The 22598-nt window shown below is 41.1% G+C and overlaps 1 protein-coding gene across 1 annotated transcript in view; it reads right to left on the bottom strand.

Moving 5' to 3' along the window:
* Positions 1 to 268: 268 nt before the first annotated feature.
* The window catches only part of LOC124281588 (triple functional domain protein-like), a 188311-nt gene continuing 165981 nt past the window's right edge, over positions 269 to 22598 (bottom strand). Inside the window, exons 26-38 of the mRNA XM_046717532.1 lie at positions 22346 to 22546; positions 18126 to 18269; positions 17301 to 17413; positions 16692 to 16758; positions 14586 to 14683; positions 14103 to 14172; positions 12284 to 12373; positions 10844 to 10936; positions 8628 to 8756; positions 6985 to 7182; positions 6482 to 6659; positions 1091 to 1136; positions 269 to 648 (exon numbers count right to left, since the gene is read on the bottom strand). Coding sequence (XP_046573488.1) covers positions 402 to 648; positions 1091 to 1136; positions 6482 to 6659; positions 6985 to 7182; positions 8628 to 8756; positions 10844 to 10936; positions 12284 to 12373; positions 14103 to 14172; positions 14586 to 14683; positions 16692 to 16758; positions 17301 to 17413; positions 18126 to 18269; positions 22346 to 22546 — 1674 coding nt within the window. The 3' untranslated portion in view covers positions 269 to 401. The remainder of the gene's footprint in view (positions 649 to 1090; positions 1137 to 6481; positions 6660 to 6984; positions 7183 to 8627; positions 8757 to 10843; positions 10937 to 12283; positions 12374 to 14102; positions 14173 to 14585; positions 14684 to 16691; positions 16759 to 17300; positions 17414 to 18125; positions 18270 to 22345; positions 22547 to 22598) is intronic.

Raw genomic sequence — 22598 nt, 5'->3', positions numbered from 1 at the left:
CTTCCCACGAGGCCACACTTCATCACCTATTCAAAAGCCCATGGCCGGGCTCACTTACCGGGCTCTGTTCGGAGCCGGGGCTATCCGTGAGTTGTTTCGCACCCGCACACGGTTCAGCAGAACCAGCAGAAAAAGTCCTACCACCATCGCTGTCTTGTACAACATCAGGCATTGAATGCGTATTTGCATAAACTTCGGGGGACCTTGTCCCACCAGTGTTACTGCTGTTTCCACCACCAACACTATCATTTTTATTCTTTTTACCCAGGGTGTTCCGAAATCCTTCAAATATTGTCTTTTTTGGCTTGGGTGAGCCAGCCACCCCTGAACTCGTCTCACTGCTGGGGGTGGATCCACCAGATGCACTCATTTTCTTAGCACCACCATCACCAAGTTTTCTGTCAGGGTTTGTGGGATCTTTTCGATGTTTCAGTCGGAGAGTTTGGGCAAGATGACTTGGATGCATCCTCAGCAGGGAGTTCAGGTAGGGGTGCGGGAACTGATTTACATCGTTCATGCTTTTTACTGTCATGACGACCACCTTTTGATTTGGTTGCAATGGGGTTGACTCCCTTTGCTTGCTGTGGGTGAGAATGTGTCTTCCGTAATGCTGACTCCCGGGGAAGGCTACCGAACTCAGGAGCAGACCTGACAAGGAGGAGGATGATTATGCACATGTACCAGACAAGATGTAGGACAATCATTCACATTTCTTGGGGCTAGCTTTGTGTACAACCTCCATTTAAACATCCTAATTGCACAAGCATGTCCACACAATGATTATAATCAGTTATGAAGCAAAGGTGGCTGGGATTACTAGATACTAGTATATCAAATGACCAAAACAAGAGAAGAGAATGATGATTATGTGTTTGTTTGTTGCCTCGTGCTGTACTTGTCAATATATACCAGTAGCCTGTAAATAATCAAGTCGGGATAAGACATATTACTTCCCCCAGCGGTCAACCAAGCAATGGAGCCTGACTGCCCAATCCATCAACTTGCTCAAGCATATGTTATGTTGTTGGGCTGAACAAACTTAACATGGAATCCCAGAGGTAGGAGAGGAAAGAGAGGTAGACACACTTACATCTCTTTAGTGAGTTCCTTCTGGTAGGCGATAGGGGACTGTAGGGCTGAAACAGAAACAAAAGATGTGCATGATAAAAACAATATAGGGCAGACTGCAGGAATTTGAACAATACCAGACAGGAGGATCCTCTTACAGATGCCAATGGTCCACAGATAGAACAAAAGATGTGATATATAAATATCCTAAATACATACAAGTGACCACTGTAATACTCAAAGATATATGCCCTGTTGTCTACAGGAGACATACCATATATATTACCGTATATAAGCCAATCTCATAGATAAGCCGAGCCCCTAGCTTGACCTTTATGATCAGAGTCAAAATGGTTCGTACAGAAGCCGAATCCCCGCTATGGATCCTAATAGCAGCCAACTCAGACAACAAGACAACTGGCAGTTAAAGTCTTGGATGTAAAACGTAATTATGTTTGGTGAGAATAGGATCTAATAAAGATTCTACTGACCCCTAATGTGGGAACCTGTGTTTGTTATATTTTTGATATCATAACAATCACTGTTGGTATCAACAACAAGACGGTAATTTTACCGTAATGTTAAGAAAGCATGTTTATACTGATAACAGTGAAATAGTGTGTCCCCCAGATAATTTCGGCCCGCATTATTTACAGCTATCACTAACATTTGTGTCTACTCATGTCTCCAAATTAAGTGTATACGTAGTTGACAGATAATGGATACACATACATATTTTGTTTTGACAAAGGTCATTTAGTGAAGCTGGATGATCACGTGTCAACAAACTGTTTTTGCAGTGGAAATAACAACATCGCACGAAACCACATCGGTGACAGGTAAAATTGTTCCATGCATAAAAACCCGTGAAATACACCAGAAAGGTGTCGCATAACCTTAGTTATGCTTATAAATATTTTACATTTATAGAGAAACAGCTGCAATTAAAATGACACAAAACGAGAATATATTCTTTTATATAATAATAGTTTCAGATACTATATTCTTAAGATCACTGCATCAGAATTCATTTCGTTATATCATCGGGTACGTTTTAACTAATCACTGGTAGGGGAACGTGTGCACTGCACAGCTGATTGCTATTTCCGGCGCTGTATACGAGACAATTACACACGGTAATCTTAATCCATGCATGTAATGCCTAGCAAAAACAAATTAGCACTGAATAGGTAAATTATCTTGTCTAGTGATGTTTAATTGCAAATTTGACGTCTTTACTGACAAAGTCGTCTTCTCTTGTTTGTTTGTTCACGCAAAGCAACACGATATCATTTTCTTACCCCCTGAAAGTTTGATGAAAGTGTAACCCATAGATAAGCCGACCCCTTTCTACAGACTGTCTGTTTTGGTCCTCAAAATTCGGCTTATCTACGGTAATATACGGCACACTATGACACAGCTACAGTCATGATGTTTCCTGTTGTCTACAGGACATATATACTAGGATACAGCTACAATGATGATGTTTTAATGATATATACCCTGTTGTCTACAGGAGATATATACTAGGATACAGCTACAATGATGATGTTTTAATGATATATACCCTGTTGTCTACAGGAGATATATACTAGGATACAGCTACAATGATGATGTTTTAATGATATATACCCTGTTGTCTACAGGAGATATACACTAGGATACAGCTACAATGATGATGTTTTAATGATATATACCCTGTTGTCTACAGGAGATATACACTAGGATACAGCTACAATGATGATGTTTTAATGATATATACCCTGTTGTCTACAGGAGATATACACTAGGATACAGCTACAATGATGATGTTTTAATGATATATACCCTGTTGTCTACAGGAGATATACACTAGGATACAGCTACAATCATGATGTTTTAATGATATATACCCTGTTGTCTACAGGAGATATACACTAGGATACAGCTACAATCATGATGTTTTAATGATATATACCCTGTTGTCTACAGGAGATATACACTAGGATACAGCTACAATCATGATGTTTTAATGATATATACCCTGTTGTCTACAGGGAGATATACACTAGGATACAGCTACAATCATGATGTTTTAATGATATATACCCTGTTGTCTACAGGAGATATACACTAGGATACAGCTACAATGATGATGTTTCAATGATATATACCCTGTTGTCTACAGGAGATATACACTAGGATACAGCTACAATGATGATGTTTTAATGATATATACCCTGTTGTCTACAGGAGCTATATACTAGGATACAGCTACAATGATGATGTTTCAATGATATATACCCTGTTGTCTACAGGAGACATACACTAGGATACAGCTACAATCATGATGTTTTAATGATATATACCCCTGTTGTCTACAGGAGATATATACTAGGATACAGCTACAATGATGATGTTTCAATGATATATACCCTGTTGTCTACAGGAGATATACACTAGGATACAGCTACAATGATGATGTTTTAATGATATATACCCTGTTGTCTACAGGAGATATACACTAGGATACAGCTACAATGATGATGTTTTAATGATATATACCCTGTTGTCTACAGGAGCTATATACTAGGATACAGCTACAATGATGATGTTTTAATGATATATACCCTGTTGTCTACAGGAGATATACACTAGGATACAGCTACAATGATGATGTTTTAATGATATATGCCCTGTTGTCTACAGGAGATATATACTAGGATACAGCTACAATGATGATGTTTTAATGATATATGCCCTGTTGTCTACAGGAGATATATACTAGGATACAGCTACAATCATGATGTTTTAATGATATATACCCTGTTGTCTACAGGAGCTATATACTAGGATACAGCTACAATGATGATGTTTTAATGATATATACCCTGTTGTCTACAGGAGATATACACTAGGATACAGCTACAATCATGATGTTTCAATGATATATGCCCTGTTGTCTACAGGAGATATATACTAGGATACAGCTACAATCATGATGTTTCAATGATATATGCCCTGTTGTGTACAGGACATATATACTAGGATACAGCTACAATCATGATGTTTCAATGATATATGCCCTGTTGTCTACAGGAGATATATACTAGGATACAGCTACAATGATGATGTTTTAATGATATATACCCTGTTGTCTACAGGAGATATACACTAGGATACAGCTACAATGATGATGTTTCAATGATATATGCCCTGTTGTCTACAGGAGCTATATACTAGGATACAGCTACAATCATGATGTTTTAATGATATATGCCCTGTTGTGTACAGGAGATATACACTAGGATACAGCTACAATGATGATGCTTTAATGATATATGCCCTGTTGTCTACAGGAGATATACACTAGGATACAGCTACAATCATGATGTTTTAATGATATATGCCCTGTTGTCTACAGGAGATATACACTAGGATACAGCTACAATCATGATGTTTTAATGATATATGCCCTGTTGTCTACAGGACATATATACTAGGATACAGCTACAATCATGATGGTTTAATGATATATGCCCTGTTGTGTACAGGACATATATACTAGGATACAGCTACAATCATGATGTTTCAATGATATATGCCCTGTTGTCTACAGGAGCTATATACTAGGATACAGCTACAATCATGATGTTTTAATGATATATGCCCTGTTGTGTACAGGAGATATACACTAGGATACAGCTACAATCATGATGCTTTAATGATATATGCCCTGTTGTCTACAGGAGATATACACTAGGATACAGCTACAATCATGATGTTTTAATGACATATGCCCTGTTGTCTACAGGAGATATACACTAGGATACAGCTACAATGATGATGTTTTAATGATATATGCCCTGTTGTGTACAGGACATATATACTAGGATACAGCTACAATCATGATGTTTCAATGATATATGCCCTGTTGTCTACAGGAGCTATATACTAGGATACAGCTACAATGATGATGTTTTAATGATATATGCCCTGTTGTGTACAGGAGATATACACTAGGATACAGCTACAATCATGATGCTTTAATGATATATGCCCTGTTGTCTACAGGAGATATACACTAGGATACAGCTACAATCATGATGTTTTAATGACATATGCCTTGTTGTCTACAGGAGATATACACTAGGATACAGCTACAATCATGATGTTTTAATGATATATACCCTGTTGTCTACAGGAGATATACACTAGGATACAGCTACAATCATGATGTTTTAATGATATATGCCCTGTTGTCTACAGGACATATATACTAGGATACAGCTACAATCATGATGGTTTAATGATATATGCCCTGTTGTGTACAGGACATATATACTAGGATACAGCTACAATCATGATGTTTCAATGATATATGCCCTGTTGTCTACAGGAGCTATATACTAGGATACAGCTACAATCATGATGTTTTAATGATATATGCCCTGTTGTCTACAGGATCTATACACTAGGATACAGCTACAATCATGATGTTTCAATGATATATGCCCTTTTGTGTACAGGAGATATACACTAGGATACAGCTACAATCATGATGTTTCAATGATATATGCCCTGTTGTCTACAGGAGATATACACTAGGATACAGCTACAATCATGATGTTTTAATGATATATGCCCTGTTGTCTACAGGACATATACACTAGGATACAGCTACAATCATGATGTTTTAATGATATATACCCTGTTGTCTACAGGAGGCATACACTAGGACACAGCTACAATCATGATGTTTCAATGATATATGCCCTGTTGTGTACAGGAGACATATACTAGGATACAGCTACAATCATGATGTTTCAATGATATATGCCCTGTTGTCTACAGGAGCTATATACTAGGATACAGCTACAATCATGATGTTTTAATGATATATGCCCTGTTGTCTACAGGAGATATACACTAGGATACAGCTACAATCATGATGTTTTAATGATATATGCCCTGTTGTCTACAGGAGATATACACTAGGATACAGCTACAATCATGATGTTTCAATGATATATGCCCTGTTGTCTACAGGAGACATATACTAGGATACAGCTACAATCATGATGTTTCAATGATATATGCCCTGTTGTCTTGAGTAGGCATACACTAGGACACAGCTACAATCATGTTTCAATGATATATGCCCTGTTGTCTACAGGAGGCATACACTAGGACACAGCTACAATCATAATGTTTCAATGATATATGCCCTGTTGTCTAGAGGAGGCATACACTAGGACACAGCTACAATCATAATGTTTCAATGATATATGCCCTGTTGTCTAGAGGAGGCATACACTAGGACACAGCTACAATCATGATGTTTCAATTTTATATGCCCTTTCTAGTTAGTGTACATGGCAAGTACAGTAGCATCAACGGTATCAAAATACCAACCACTCAATACACCCCCTACCTCTGAGAAAGTCCCCCTGCATGTCGAGGATGGACTTGATTTCCCTGATCCATGTTTGTTTCACCTCCTCTGATGGGGCCTGAGTGTAGAACTTCATGTCTGACCCTGGGGTGCGGTCCACCAGCACAAAGCGGAAGGGCTCTCCTTCCACAGTTTCAGACATTGACATCTTGTTGACCTGAAACCAAACAGCTAGTTAGCAGGATGATCCTAAGACAGATAACTTGTAAAACGTCAATCATTAAATGATCCAGTATCAAGAAGCAGTCTAATAACAGCTTCACGGCCTTATGTGCTAAGAGCATGAAGAGGATGAAGTAAGTAAGTAAGAATAAGTAAGTAATTAACAGCTTGAATCTCGAGGAAATGACACAAGGAAATATGAACAACGAATCAACTCTATCCTTAACCCAACATTGATTATATTGATAATCTCAAGGATTGTATGGTTGTCATGAAGTTACGACACTGAGAGACTGGGGACATTCTGTCCACTGACTTACTTTGACACTATTTTTGAACACATAGTTGGCATTAGAGAAATCTCCTTTCCGTTTCTCTGTCATCTCACTGAAGATGATGATCTGCTCAAAGAGAAAAACACGCCGTTCCTTGAACTTCTGTGGTCCAGACGTCCCTGAAATCTCAGACACAAGAAGTGTGTCCTGCAGCAGCAGCTTCCCCTGGGCAGTTATCTTTCCCTGCAACACACAACCATCCATAAGTCTAACAGCTTACCCTGCAACACACAACCATCCATAAGTCTCACAGCTTACCCTGGGCAGTTATCTTTCCCTGGAACACACAACCATCCATAAGTCTCACAGACTACCCTGGAACACACAACCATCCATAAGTCTCACAGCTTACCCTGCAACACACAACCATCCATAAGTCTCACAGACTACCCTGAAACACAACCATCCATAAGTCTCACAGCTTACCCTACAACACACAACTATCCATAAGTCTCACAGCTTACCCTGCAACACACAACCATCCATAAGTCTCAAAGCTTACCCTGGGCAGTTATCTTACCCTGCAACACACAACCATCCATAAGTTTCACAGCTTACCCTGGAACACACCACCATCCATAAGTTTAACAGCTTACCCTGCAACACACAACCATCCATAAGTCTAACAGCTTCCCCTGCAACACACAACCATCCATGTCTCACAGCTTACCCTACAACACACAACCATCCATAAGTCTCACAGCTTACCCTGCAACAAACAACCATCCATAAGTCTAACAGCTTACCCTGCAACACACAACCATCCATAAGTCTCACAGCTTACCCTGCAACACACAACCATCCTTAAATCTCACAGCTTACCCTGCAACACACAACCATCAATGTCTCACAGCTTACCCAGCAACACACAACCATCCATAAGTCAAACAGCTTACCCTGCAACACACAACCATCCATAAGTCTCACAGCTTACCCTGCAACACACAACCATCCATAAGTCTAACAGCTTACATCTTTCCTGCAACACACAACCATCCATAAGTCTCACAGCTTACTCCACACTGCAACACACAACACAACCATCCATAAGTCTCACAGCTTACCCAGCAACACACAACCATCCATAAGTCTCACAGCTTACCCTGCAACACACAACCATCCATCTCACATAAGTCAACACACAACTATCCATTAAGTCTCAGCAACACAACACATCCATCCATAAGTCTCACAGCTTACCCAGCACACACAACCATCCATGTCTCACAGCTTACAACACAACCATCCATAAGTCTAACAGCTTACCCTGCAACACACAACCATCCTTAAGTCTCACAGCTTACCCTGGAACACACAACTATCCTTAAATCTCACAGCTTACCCTGCAACACACAACCATCCATAAGTCTCACAGCTTTCTCTGCAACACACAACTATCCTTAAATCTCACAGCTTACCCTGCAACACACAACCATCCATAAGTCTCACAACTTACCCTGCAACACACAACTATCCTTAAATCTCACAGCTTACCCTGCAACACACAACCATCCATAAGTCTAACAGCTTACCCTGCAACACACAACCATCCTTAAATCTCACAGCTTACCCTGCAACACGCAACCATACAGTCACATCATAATGCACTTTCACATTGATGGACTCACATTGAAGCCCTGTAGTCTCCCAACTTGCATCATATCATTGGCTGCTTTGGGGACGACATTCATGACTCTGAGGGCTTTCTTCAGATCTGTGACATCTAGTCCAGCTCTTTCTGTGTACTTGGCAATGTCCTGTAAACAGCGCAGTGATTATAGTACAGGCCACACTAACACTGTATGATACTGACAAGATCATGAGATAAAGGAGCAGTAGTGGATGGTGAGATAAAGGAGCAGTAGTGGATGGTGAGATAAAGGAGCAGTAGTGATTGGTGATATAAAGGAGCAGTAGTGATTGGTGATATAAAGGAGCAGTAGTGATTGGTTAGATAAAGGAGCAGTAGTGATTTGTGATATAAAGGAGCAGTAGTGATTGGTGATATAAAGGAGCAGTAGTGATTGGTGATATAAAGGAGCAGTAGTGATTGGTGATATAAAGGAGCAGTTGTGATTGGTGATATAAAGGAGCAGTTGTGATTGGTGATATAAAGGAGCGGTAGTGATTGGTGATATAAAGGAGCGGTAGTGATTGGTGATATCAAGGAGCAGTAGTGATTGGTGATATAAAGGAGCAGTAGTGATTGGTGATATAAAGGAGCAGTAGTGATTGGTGATATAAAGGAGCAGTAGTGATTGGTGATATAAAGGAGCAGTTGTGATTGGTGAGATAAAGGAGCAGTTGTGATTGGTGATATAAAGGAGCAGTAGTGGATGGTGAGATAAAGGAGCGTTAGTGGATGGTGAGATAAAGGAGCAGTAGTGATTGGTGAGATAAAGGAGCAGTAGTGATTGGTGATATAAAGGAGCAGAAGTGATTGGTGATATAAAGGAGCAGTAGTGATTGGTGATATAAAGGAGCAGTTGTGATTGGTGATATAAAGGAGCACTAGTGGATGGTGAGATAAAGGAGCGGTAGTTATTGGTGATATAAAGGAGCAGTTGTGATTGGTGAGATAAAGGAGCAGTAGTGATTGGTGATATAAAGGAGCAGTAGTGATTGGTGATATAAAGGAGCAGTTGTGATTGGTGATATAAAGGAGCAGAAGTGATTGGTGATATCAAGGAGCAGTTGTGATTGGTGATATAAAGGAGCAGTAGTGGATGGTGAGATAAAGGAGCGGTAGTTATTGGTGATATAAAGGAGCAGTTGTGATTGGTGAGATAAAGGAGCAGTAGTTATTGGTGATATAAAGGAGCAGTTGTGATTGGTGATATAAAGGAGCAGAAGTGATTGGTGATATAAAGGAGCAGTAGTGATTGGTGATATAAAGGAGCAGTAGTGATTGGTGATATAAAGGAGCAGTAGTGATTGGTGATATAAAGGAGCAGTTGTGATTGGTGAGATAAAGGAGCAGTTGTGATTGGTGATATAAAGGAGCAGAAGTGATTGGTGATATAAAGGAGCAGTAGTGATTGGTGATATAAAGGAGCGTTAGTGGATGGTGAGATAAAGGAGCAGTAGTTATTGGTGATATAAAGGAGCAGTAGTGATTGGTGAGATAAAGGAGCAGTAGTGATTGGTGATATAAAGGAGCAGTTGTGATTGGTGATATAAAGGAGCAGTAGTTATTGGTGATATAAAGGAGCAGTAGTTATTGGTGATATAAAGGAGCAGTAGTGGATGGTGATATAAAGGAGCAGTAGTGATTGGTGATATAAAGGAGCAGTAGTGATTGGTGAGATAAAGGAGCAGTTGTGATTGGTGAGATAAAGGAGCAGAAGTGATTGGTGATATAAAGGAGCAGTAGTGATTGGTGAGATAAAGGAGCAGTAGTGATTGGTGATATAAAGGAGCAGTTGTGATTGGTGAGATAAAGGAGCAGAAGTGATTGGTGATATAAAGGAGCGGTAGTGATTGGTGAGATAAAGGAGCAGTAGTGATTGGTGATATAAAGGAGCAGTTGTGATTGGTGATATAAAGGAGCAGTAGTGATTGGTGAGATAAAGGAGCAGTAGTTATTGGTGATATAAAGGAGCAGTAGTGGATGGTGATATAAAGGAGCAGTAGTGGATGGTGATATAAAGGAGCAGTAGTTATTGGTGATATAAAGGAGCAGTAGTTATTGGTGATATAAAGGAGCAGTAGTGATTGGTGAGATAAAGGAGCAGTTGTGATTGGTGAGATAAAGGAGCAGTAGTGGATGGTGAGATAAAGGAGCAGTAGTGGATGGTGAGATAAAGGAGCAGAACAGTGAAAATGAGACTTAAATGAGACTTACCCTCAGCAGGAGCTGGTACTTCATGATCCTCTGGACCGGCTTTATGAGGAGATCTGGCAATGTCAGCTTGTGGCCTAGCTTCTGACGCAGATCCTGGCACAAGTAGTAAATGCTGATCACTTTCTGACACATTAACCTTATAGCAATGGTGATCACGCTCTGACACATTAACCTTATAGCAATGGTGATCACGCTCTGACACATTAACCTTATAGCAATGGTGATCACACTCTGACACATTAACCTTATAGCAATGGTGATCACGCTCTGACACATTAACCTTATAGCAATGGTGATCACGCTCTGACACATTAACCTTATAGCAATGGTGATCACGCTCTGACACATTAACCTTACAGCAATGGTGATCACGCTCTGACACATTAACCTTATAGTAATGGTGATCACGCTCTGACACATTAACCTTACAGCAATGGTGACCTCGCTCTGACACATTAACCTTATAACAATGGTGATCACGCTCTGACACATTAACCTTATAGCAATGGTGATCACGCCTGACACATTAACCTTATAGCAATGGTGACCTCGCCTGACACATTAACCTTATAACAATGGTGATCACGCCTGACACATTAACCTTATAGCAATGGTGATCAATCGCTTTGACACATTAACCTTACAGCAATGGTGACCTCGCTCTGACACATTAACCTTATAACAATGGTGATCACGCTCTGACACATTAACCTTATAGCAATGGTGATCACGCTTTGACACATTAACCTTATAGCAATGGTGATCACGCTCTGACACATTAACCTTATAGCAATGGTGATCACGCTCTGACACATTAACCTTATAGCAATGGTGACCTCGCTCTGACACATTAACCTTATAGGAATGGTGATTACGCTCTGACACATTAACCTTATAGGAATGGTGATCACGCTCTGACACATTAACCTTATAACAATGGTGATCACGCTCTGACACATTAACCTTATGGCAATGGTGTTCATGTTGTCATACATCAGCTTTATAGCAATAGTGATCACATTGTGATATATGACTTACTGCAGTAGTAAAATAAAAGAGAGTAGACAATATCAGAACAAAAATTGTGTCAGTGATTTAGGTCAACTTACATCACTGACTAGTCATTACAAACAACTGAAGGTTAAATTGTCTCAGTGATTGGCATATTTAGGTCAACTTACATCACTGACTAGTCATTACAAACAACTGAAGGTTAAATTGTGAATTTACTCACCAAATTTCAAATTTGTTAAACATATTGCCACAATCACAACACAGCAACATTCCCACATTTCATCAACTTATTAGAAATCCCATCATTGATGTAGCTGGTTCAATCAAACTGTAACATATATTCTAAGATTGACAGTGTAGGCTTAATTTATCATATCCAAATACAGTCTTACCAATTGAAATAAGAACTAAATTATGTGTACTTACCTCAAAGAAAGTTTCTAAGTATTCAGCAACTATGTACTCTGACTTCGGCTTGTTCTCACAATACTTGACATACATGTACAAACGCCGCTCCTGTTGGGAAATAAAGTGTCACTGATCACATATCAAATCTCAAGGCCACACAGTCACACATTACAGATTAGGGTCACATATCACAGTGTCATTCATCAAAGGTCACACTGTCACACACTACAGATTAGTGTCACATATCACAGTGTCATTCATCCAAGGTCACACTGTCACACATTACAGATTAGGGTCACATATCACAGTGTCATTCATCCAAGGTCACACTGTCACACACTACAGATTAGGGTCACATATCACAGTGTCATCCATCCAAGGTCACACTGTCACACATTACAGATTAGGGTCACATATCACAGTGCCATTCATCCAAGGCCACACTGTCACACATTACAGATTAGTGTCACATATCAGTGTCACACACTACAGATTAGTGTCACATATAACAGTGTCATTCGTCCAAGGTCACACTGTCACACACTACAGATTAGTGTCACATATCACAGTGTCATTCATCCAAGGTCACACTGTCACACACTACAGATTAGTGTCACATATCACAGTGTCATTCATCAAAGGCCACACTGTCACACATTACAGATTAGGGCCACATATCACAGTGTCATTCATCCAAGGCCACACTGTCACACAATACAGATTAGTGTCACAGATCACAGTGTCATTCATCCAAGGTCACACTGTCACACATTACAGATTAGTGTCACATATCACAGTGTCATTCATCCAAGGCCACACTGTCACACATTACAGATTAGTGTCACATATCACAGTGTCATTCATCCAAGGTCACACTGTCACACATTACAGATTAGTGTCACAGATCACAGTGTCATTCATCCAAGATCACACTGTCACACATTACAGATTAGTGTCACATATCACAGTGTCATTTATCCAAGGTCACACTGCCACACACTACAGATTAGTGTCACAGATCAGTCTCATTCATCCAAGGTCACACTGTCACACACTACAGATTAGTGTCACATATAACAGTGTCATTCATCCAAGGTCACAGGTTACACACTACAGATTTGTGTCATATATCACAGTGTCATTCATCCAAGGTCACACTGTCACACACTACAGATTAGTGTCACATATCATACACTACAGATTAGTGTCATATATCACAGTGTCACACACTACAGATTAGTGTCACATATCACAGTGTCATTCATCCAAGGTCACACTGTCACACACTACAGATTAGTGTCACATATTACAGTGTCATTCATCCAAGGTCACACTGTCACACATTACAGATTAGGGTCACATATCACAGTGTCATTCATCCAAGGTCACACTGTTACACACTACAGATTAGTGTCATATATCACAGTGTCATTCATCCAAGATCACACTGTCACACACTACAGATTAGTGTCACATATCACACACTACAGATTAGTGTCACATATCACAGTGTCACACACTACAGATTAGTGTATCACTGATGACAAATCACAGTCACTCAGTACAGTGTCACTCGTGGGAGATCACAGTCACTTATAACAGTTGAAAGGTAGGACACTTTATGGATGACAGTTTATTATATTATGATTTGTACATGTGGTGCTGCTGGTTGAGGTATTGTGAGAAGATGAGATGGTCTGATGAATTATCAGTATCAGTGTTTTATGACTGCAGCAATGTGAAGTATCAATGTTACATGACTGCTTCAAAGTAAAATATTATGGAGTGAAGTTTCACATAAGCAAAGGAATATGTGATGGCAAATATGCAGACTTACGTATCTGACAAAGATCATCCCCAGTCGCTCTGGCTCCTCGGAAATCTTCTCAATTTCAGGTTGGAAAGTCCTGCAACAAAATCAATGCAGATTATAAATGAACATTGCATGACTGGTTAAAGCACTATATGTCACTTTTCTTATGAACCAACTCTACCACTGTCAGCCTCTCACAGGTCACTCTATACAAGGGAAAAATACCCTTCTTCCCAACTCTCTCAAAACAGAGTGCCATATTGTAAAGATTTTGCTAGTAATAACAGTTTTACTATATTAGTATGAGTGTTTAAACAAAACAGATTCTGGGGTAGGGTTGTTTCTCAGGAAGAATCACCATTACGTGGGATCTGGTACCTACTGTTGTTGCTTTCTGCATCTGTCTGCATCTGATACCCATCATACAAATTCTTCACATAAAACATCTGTCTCCTGATCTGACTCCTTCTTTTCACCTATGTTGTTGTATTGTCCAGTGTAACTTACTCTTTATGCCAGTCATAGATCTGGTGGATGTTGCCAAAGATGATCTTATCCTTGCCCTCTTCAGGGAATGGGCTTTCCTTCATCAACGTCATGTAGCCCTGCAACCCAACAAAAACTAAAACCATGTCGCCAAAATAATATATGCAACAATGTATTGTGAAAGCATGTTACACTACAGATGATGTCCTACAGAAATGTAGTAGAGTGACCTCAACACTGATGTCACATATAATAATGAAAATAATAATAATGCACTTGTATAGCAACTAATTTCCAACCGGTGGCTGCTCAGTGGTGCTTCACAAGGTTAAAAATAAGAATAAAATAAACAGAGTTATTAGTTGAAGAGATAGGTTTTCAAGTCACGGCGGAATGACTGGACAGAGTCTGCAGATTTAACATATGTTTGTAGGCTGTTCCACAAAGTTGGAGCCACAACAGAAAAAGCCTGGCCAGCTAACTTTGTCCTCGTAAAGGGTACACAGAGCTGGAGTTGACCAGATGAGCGGAGTCTGCGAGCTGGGAGATAGGGAGTGAGGAGGTCCTTAAGATAGGCTGGAGCAGTGTCACAGTGGAGGGCAGAAAAGCAGATAGTCAGGATCTTGAAGGATGTACGCTGTTTGATGGGTAGCCAGTGCAGTTCTCTGAGAATTGGAGTGATGCGTTCATGTAGTCGAGTGCGGGTTATGAGGCCAGGGTACTCACATGCAACACACATCACAGGTTCTACCCCTCAAGGTGACTGCCAGGGTACTCACATGCACCACACATCACAGGTCAGGGTCCTACATGCACCACTCAGGGGGTTCTGCCAGGGTTATGAGGCCAGGGTACTCACATGCACCACACATCACAGGTTCTACCCCTCAAGGTGACTGCCAGGGTACTCACATGCACCACACATCCCAGGTCCTACCCTACAGGGGGACTGCCAGGGTACTCACATGCACCACACATCACAGGTCCTACCCCTCAGGGTGACTGCCAGGGTGCTCACATGCACCACACATCACAGGTCCTACCCTACAGGGGACTGCCAGGGTACTCACATGCAACACACATCACAGGTCCTACCCTACAGGGTGACTGCCAGGGTGCTCACATGCACCACACATCACAGGTCCTACCCTACAGGGGGACTGCCAGGGTGCTCACATGCACCACACATCACAGGTCCTACCCTACAGGGGACTGCCAGGGTGCTCACATGCACCACACATCACAGGTCCTACCCTACAGGGGGACTGTCAGGGTGCTCACATGCACCACACATCACAGGTCCTACCCTACAGGGGAACTGCCAGGGTACTCACATGCACCACACATCACAGGTCCTACCCTACAGGGTGACTGCCAGGGTGCTCACATGCACCACACATCACAGGTCCTACCCTACAGGGGGACTGCCAGGGTGCTCACATGCACCACACATCACAGGTCCTACCCCTTAGGGTGACTGCCAGGGTGCTCCTATGCACCACACATCCCAGGTCCCACCCTACAGGGGGGACTGCCAGGGTGCTCACATGCACCTCACATCACAGGTCCTACCCCTCAGGGTGACTGCCAGGGTGCTCACATGCACCACACATCACAGGTCCTACCCTACAGGGGGACTGCCAGGGTGCTCACATGCACCACACATCACAGGTCCTACCCTACAGGGGGACTGCCAGGGTAGTCACATGCACCACACATCCTAGGTCCTACCCTACAGGGGGACTGCCAGGGTAGTCACATGCACCACAAATCCCAGGTCCTACCCTACAGGGGGACTGCCAGGGTAGTCACATGCACCACACATCCCAGGTCCTACCCTACAGGGGGACTGCCAGGGTGCTCACATGCACCACACATCACAGGTCCTACCCTACAGGGGGACTGCCAGGGTAGTCACATGCACCACACATCACAGGTCCTACCCTACAGGGGACTGCCAGGGTACTCACATGCATCACACATCCGAGTTCCTACCCTACAGGGTGACTGCCAGGGTACTCACATGCACCACACATCCCAGGTCCTACCCTACAGGGTGACCCCACAGGATATGGTATTCCCTTCATCCCACATCCCACCCTTCCTTGAGTTCACACAAGTACTCACATCAACCACACATCCAAGGTCCTTCACATAGTCTTTCTCTGTGTCCACCAGCTCCTGTAGGACAAATCTGAAACAAACAACTCAACATAGACACCAACCCACACAGCAACCACACAAAGCCAATGTTTAACACTGATTCAATACTGGAACATGAAAACACATGAGAATATAGCATCACATATAATGATATAGTGAACACATCAATGATTGTTTGGTGTCATATTCTGTAATACAACTTCTACAACCATTAACACTGGTGATATGTGGGAAACAATCCATGTATTGTAATTATGACATGATGACACACTTATCCTGCTGAGATCCCAGACAAGTATCCATCTTGCCCTACAACCACTGTTAACAGGCAAGGTCTGGGTGCCATTGTACGAAGCGATCTTAGCTCTAAGGTGACCGTAACTCCCATACCTTAACATAGACTTAAGGTAGTCTTAGCACTGAGGTTGTTTTGTGCAACAACACCATGGAACATAGTCAAGAAGGATGGGACACAAGGCATGTGTTATGCCATGGTTCCTTAAAGGATGTGTAACAGACACATTCAAAGTTAACCAAGCGATGTATGTCCTGTCAATGAAGGCAGTAACTCACTGTCTTTTCTTGAGGTACTTGGCCTTGTCGCCCTCTGCATCAGCCCCAGCCGACTTGTCATCCTCATCTTCTGGACCACTGTCGGACTTCGGGACCACCTCTGTCGGTTGGTCCTGGAAAACATGTCAGTCTCATTACCTGAATCTCACATCAGACTGACAAACTTCAAACATCTTCCTTGTACAGGAGCCTCAAGTTGGACACAATAAATATAGTCTAATAACATCTTCCTTATACATGAGCCTCAAGTTGGACACAATAAATATAGTCTAATAACATATTCCTTAAACATGAGCCTCAAGTTGGACACAATAAATATAGTCTAATAACATATTCCTTAAAATGAGCCTCAAGTTGGACACATAAGTAAATAACAGTCTAATAACATATTCCTTAAACATGAGCCTCAAGTTGGACAATAAATATAGTCTAATAACATATTCCTTAAACATGAGCCTCAAGTTGGACACAATAAGTATAGTCTAATAACATATTCTGACACAATAAATATAGTCTAATAACATCTTCCTTATACATGAGCCTCAAGTTGGACACAATAAATATAGTCTAATAACATATTCCTTAAACATGAGCCTCAAGTTGGACACAATAAATATAGTCTAATAACATCTTCCTTATACATGAGCCTCAAGTTGGACACAATAAATATAGTCTAATAACAGAACCCTTCATCAAACTGACCAACTTTAAACATGATATAATTACCGCTACCGGCACCTTTGCTCATAGTTACTTATTGTAATTACCATAACATAATGATATTTACAAAATGCTCAAAGGAGCTAGTGATAGGGGCTCACTCACCATTCTTTGAAAGATCATGTTTTCCATTTCAGTGGCCAAGTCTACAGTCCCTCCTGCCTCAGCTGAAGGCTGCTGTTGCTGCTGCTGTTGCTGTTGTTGTTGTTGTTGCTGCTGCTGTTGCTGCTTGAGGGACAAGGTGGATGCCTGAAGGATACAAAGTATACACATAGGCTGGTGGGATAGTGGATGGGGCAGGCTGATTAGCAGGACAGTTCTATAAATTCTGATTCCATCAGAGGACTGATTAAAACATGATTATCCTACCTCATGTAAGAATGTCCATCTCTGATTGGTCCACTTGACCGTGAACATATTACCATGTATGCTCGGTGCACGACCGTAAAATGCCCGAGCAGGGTATAAATAGGACCATATAAATCTTTGCGAGGGAGGATAAATCATTTATATCCCCGCCCCCAAAAAGCATGCATCCACGGCAGTCAGTGAACCATGAACCAGTGGTTCGGATTGACTAGTCAGTACCATGTTAGTAAAACATGTGATTGAATTTCAGTTTATTTTAATGTCATATATTTATAAAGAGAGATTAAACATTCGGTAAGATAAATTCATTGAAGCATTATGATTTGGGGTATACAGCGTTTTATCCACCGAGCCGGAGGATGGACGCATGACCTAACACAGGACGCATAAAGCCCTGTATACCCCTCATCACAATGCTACAACTTATAACATCTTTGCAAAAACAACAACACATGGTGTAGAAATAAAAAAGTTATTCTTAAAGATAAGAGTTTTAATAGATTGAAATTGGAACATTATCAACAAAAATAATAATTCTAAGAAAACTACCTTTTGGTGTGTTTTTTTTCAAAAGTCATGTCAAATTTTGGTTGGCAGTTGATATCCTGTCCATTCAAATGTTAGGATATACCCAGATTCCAGTTTTAGCTGTAGTCTAGCATTTGAAGCATGAGACTCACTAAATGCAGCAAAAAATGTTTCCAGGTTCAAAACAATCAACCTGAGGTCTGAGATAAATAGTTAATCCCACCCTCAGTAGTGACTGTTTTCCCAGTAGTTGTCTGATCTCAGGATCTTAAACATCATCTTTGAAGTCCTGGTATCTCTACTGAGGGAGGCAGTAAGGATAGACTGGGCAACAAGCAGACACAATACATCAGACATCCCTCAGATAGAAAGATGTAAAAGTGTTAGAAGACACCCGCTGATATGTTTCAGTGAGACAGTCTTCCATGATGCTAAGGAAGAAGGAGGCTATCTTCTGCCAGAGTCAGCTTTATAGTTTTCTTAATTCAGGCAACCACTGAGTTCTTGGAAATATCTTTCCATGATTGTTCTTGACAAGATATCCACGACAAAATCACTAATATCCAAGTATCATTTTTGAGCTCTAACTGGGCATAGACCCTTGACCAATAGGTCATGATCTAGAATGGGAGCAAAAATTCCCATCGAGGACTTTTGATTGTTGGTGAGGAACTCTGGCACTGCTCTAATTGCCACTCTAGATGTATCTTTCAAAAATGCCACTGAACATACTTTAAAGGCCTTCAGTTCTAAAAGCCTTGAGGCCAAAGCTATCGCTATGAGGAAAGCACTCTTCAATTAAAATGTTGTGTCAAGAATGCTTTCTCCATAGGTTAAAAAGGATGACGCAATAATCCTGATAATACTACTGATTACTCCTACTTCGTAGTTACATGCTGTATTAGGATATCCTCTAGTTCAAAAGAGCGTAACAGCCTGGTAAGAACCGGATCCATCCCAACATAAAACCTTGATAAGGGAGGACAGATGCCAAAGATAACCAATATCCTTTTATGGTGCCAGGCAAAAGACAGATATCATTCCTAAGATAAAATAGAGTATGTAATAATTGGCACTGTTATAGGGTCATTGGTTGTTCCAGATAGGACCTTCCACTACAGGAATTGGTTCCTTTTACATTCATGAAAGGCAGATGTTGAACCTGAAGACTGACTGTGTAGCAGCAGAAGAAACTCCTTGTGAAAATCCTGTTGATGCAAGGTGTCACTAGATGGTTTCCATACGTGAGTGGAGCTGTTCCAGGTTGTGATGGAATCTGTCTGACTTCAGTTGTCTGAAAAGCGTTGGCCAACAAGGCAGAAGTAATGGTTAATCCAGCATATAACTAAGGTACAGTGCTAGCTGATGATTCCTGATCTTGGCAAGGACCTATGGGATTAGCGCTGTTGGTGGCTATGCATATGCGATCATGCCTTCCCAAGAAAACACCATGGTGAGCACAGTGTAAGCTGAAGGATCTGGATATAAGTTGGTTGTTGAGCATCGTTGTAAACCATATAGCTATTCAGATGAAGCATCCATTCCGTAGATAGGATTTGCATGTTGATCTTCCCTTGGATGTGTCTGGCCATGATGCTGCAATCCAGACTTCCATTAGACAGTAAAGTTCCCTTGTAAGCTCCGTGAGGACTTTAGAGTGTGTTATCCGTGGCAACAAGCATGGACGAGTTCCTTAGATGTAGTGAGTAGCTCAGAGAACTGTCCTCATCTTGATACCCCTCCTTGATAACTTTGAGGATCCACTGATCTGTATTTTGATCTTCCAGTTTTCTGCAACAGCTGATAAATGGCCACCCACTGGAAAGAGGGTTTGTCTATAGGCAAGGTTGAGGTCCGTGCTACTGATATCTGGGAAGTCCGAAGAGAGCTGGGATGAAACCCTTTCCCAAGTCTCTTGGAATGACACTTGGGCTTGTTTCTACTGTCCTGTCGGATGATCCACTCCCCAGAACTTCTTCTGTGGCCCAGCACAGCCTGCAGGGCCATTGATGATAGGGATTACTCTTTTGAAGTCTCAGTTGTGATAAAGAAACCGATGTTAGAACCCTGTGGAACTTCCTATCTTCCTCTGATTGAAGGACTTCCCTCTCTAAAGAGCTGATCGACAAGGGGGTGCGAATACAGCAATTTCTCTGACTCTGATGAGATGCGATTGATGAACGTAATCAATGCAGATGATGATTCCTCCTCAACAGTTACTGTGTGGGGTAGGACATGTCTTGCATCAGCTTCAATAGTCGAAGGCAGCAACTTCTGAATTTCACAGGACTAAGAAACAGTTTAGTCCTTGAATATGATTCATACTCTTTCATCAGAATACTTCGTTCTCCCTCCCTTGGTGTCATTCCAAGTTAAGGTATTTTAACAGCAAATGCTTGAAATCAAGGTAATCTAGTAAATCTCTGTTTTCAGTCACATAAGAATTATTTTCCTGAAAAGAAGAACCTACGCTCCTGTGGTCTTTGCTATGATGTCCTCCCACAGGATCAGCTGACTTCCTATGACAAAAGAATGAGGAGTGTCAACACACGCCCAGCAATCTCCTTGTGAATCCTGAGAGAGACATTCATTTCCTGCAGGCTGAGGATGTTTTTTGTACCCCAAGGGGGATAACAAAATGCATTAAGAGCTCTTAGATTTATCTATGATATCCTAACCAACTAAGAAGCTGCATCCAATAGAAACCTCCTGTGGATAGCTCTTGGAGGACCACTTAGAAGAAAGACAATTCAATGCCATGGACTTACATTCAAGATAAACCTGTGGATTCAGAAACAAGTTTCAGGAAAACAGCCATCAAATGTAAAGAGATGTATTCGTAAGAATTATATCGCACCTTTTAAACATACAATGTGAGAAGGAGTCACATGATTTGTTCTGTGGCCAGAAAGTATGGACATTTTAATCATTAGAGCCAATTCAGTGGTAGCCATGTTAGTATGCACTTAACCTTTACACAGATCCCTGTCTCAATGATCGATTTTCAGGGCATAATCATTCAAATAATTTTACTTTACTTGAAGTAAAATATATTTTATTTGTTGTTGACACAGAGGTAACCTGAATTAAACAATTTCATCCCTAGGACCGCTCCAAAATCATGAGAGAGTGTCTACAGGACCCAAAATCCATTTATTTGCTGCATGGGGGTATATGAAAGCAAAATACTTTCCCTGTTCATGTTCATGTTCCACAGCTTATTTTGTTAAAACAACTGACTTGGAAGTGAGAATCACCATGCAAATGTGTCACTTTATGGTGCATTACCTTAATGCACTACAGCTTTTACTCAAAGGGGTGGTATTTGCATATTAGACATAATTTACATCATTTCCCAGTGTGGCTGCTGTTTGAGTCAAAGTATCATTTCTGGGTGAGATGGTGGATTGCTGCATTTCACAACATACCAGTTTAGTACTGACTTCTTCCATCGGTGGTTCCTGGGCAGCCTTGAAAGTGTGATCCTGAATTTCCATAGGTGGAGGTATTTCAATATCTTGAGCTGGTTCTGGCTCTTCATTGGTGGATTCCAATGGAGCTTTATTAGTAACCATGACAACCTGAGGTGTAACTGCCTGCTCCACATTTTGTCCCTGTTCAGCCTGCTCCTGAAAGTAAAAGTATGGAATGAATGTTTGTGGTACAATGTTAAGATAATGT

Source organism: Haliotis rubra, unplaced genomic scaffold, assembly GCF_003918875.1.
Source record: "Haliotis rubra isolate DU_JTF1 unplaced genomic scaffold, ASM391887v1 Scf285, whole genome shotgun sequence".
Taxonomy (NCBI): Eukaryota; Metazoa; Mollusca; class Gastropoda; order Lepetellida; family Haliotidae; genus Haliotis; species Haliotis rubra.
Note: the sequence above shows the minus strand (reverse complement) of the source record. Positions and strands in the feature narration are given on the sequence as shown.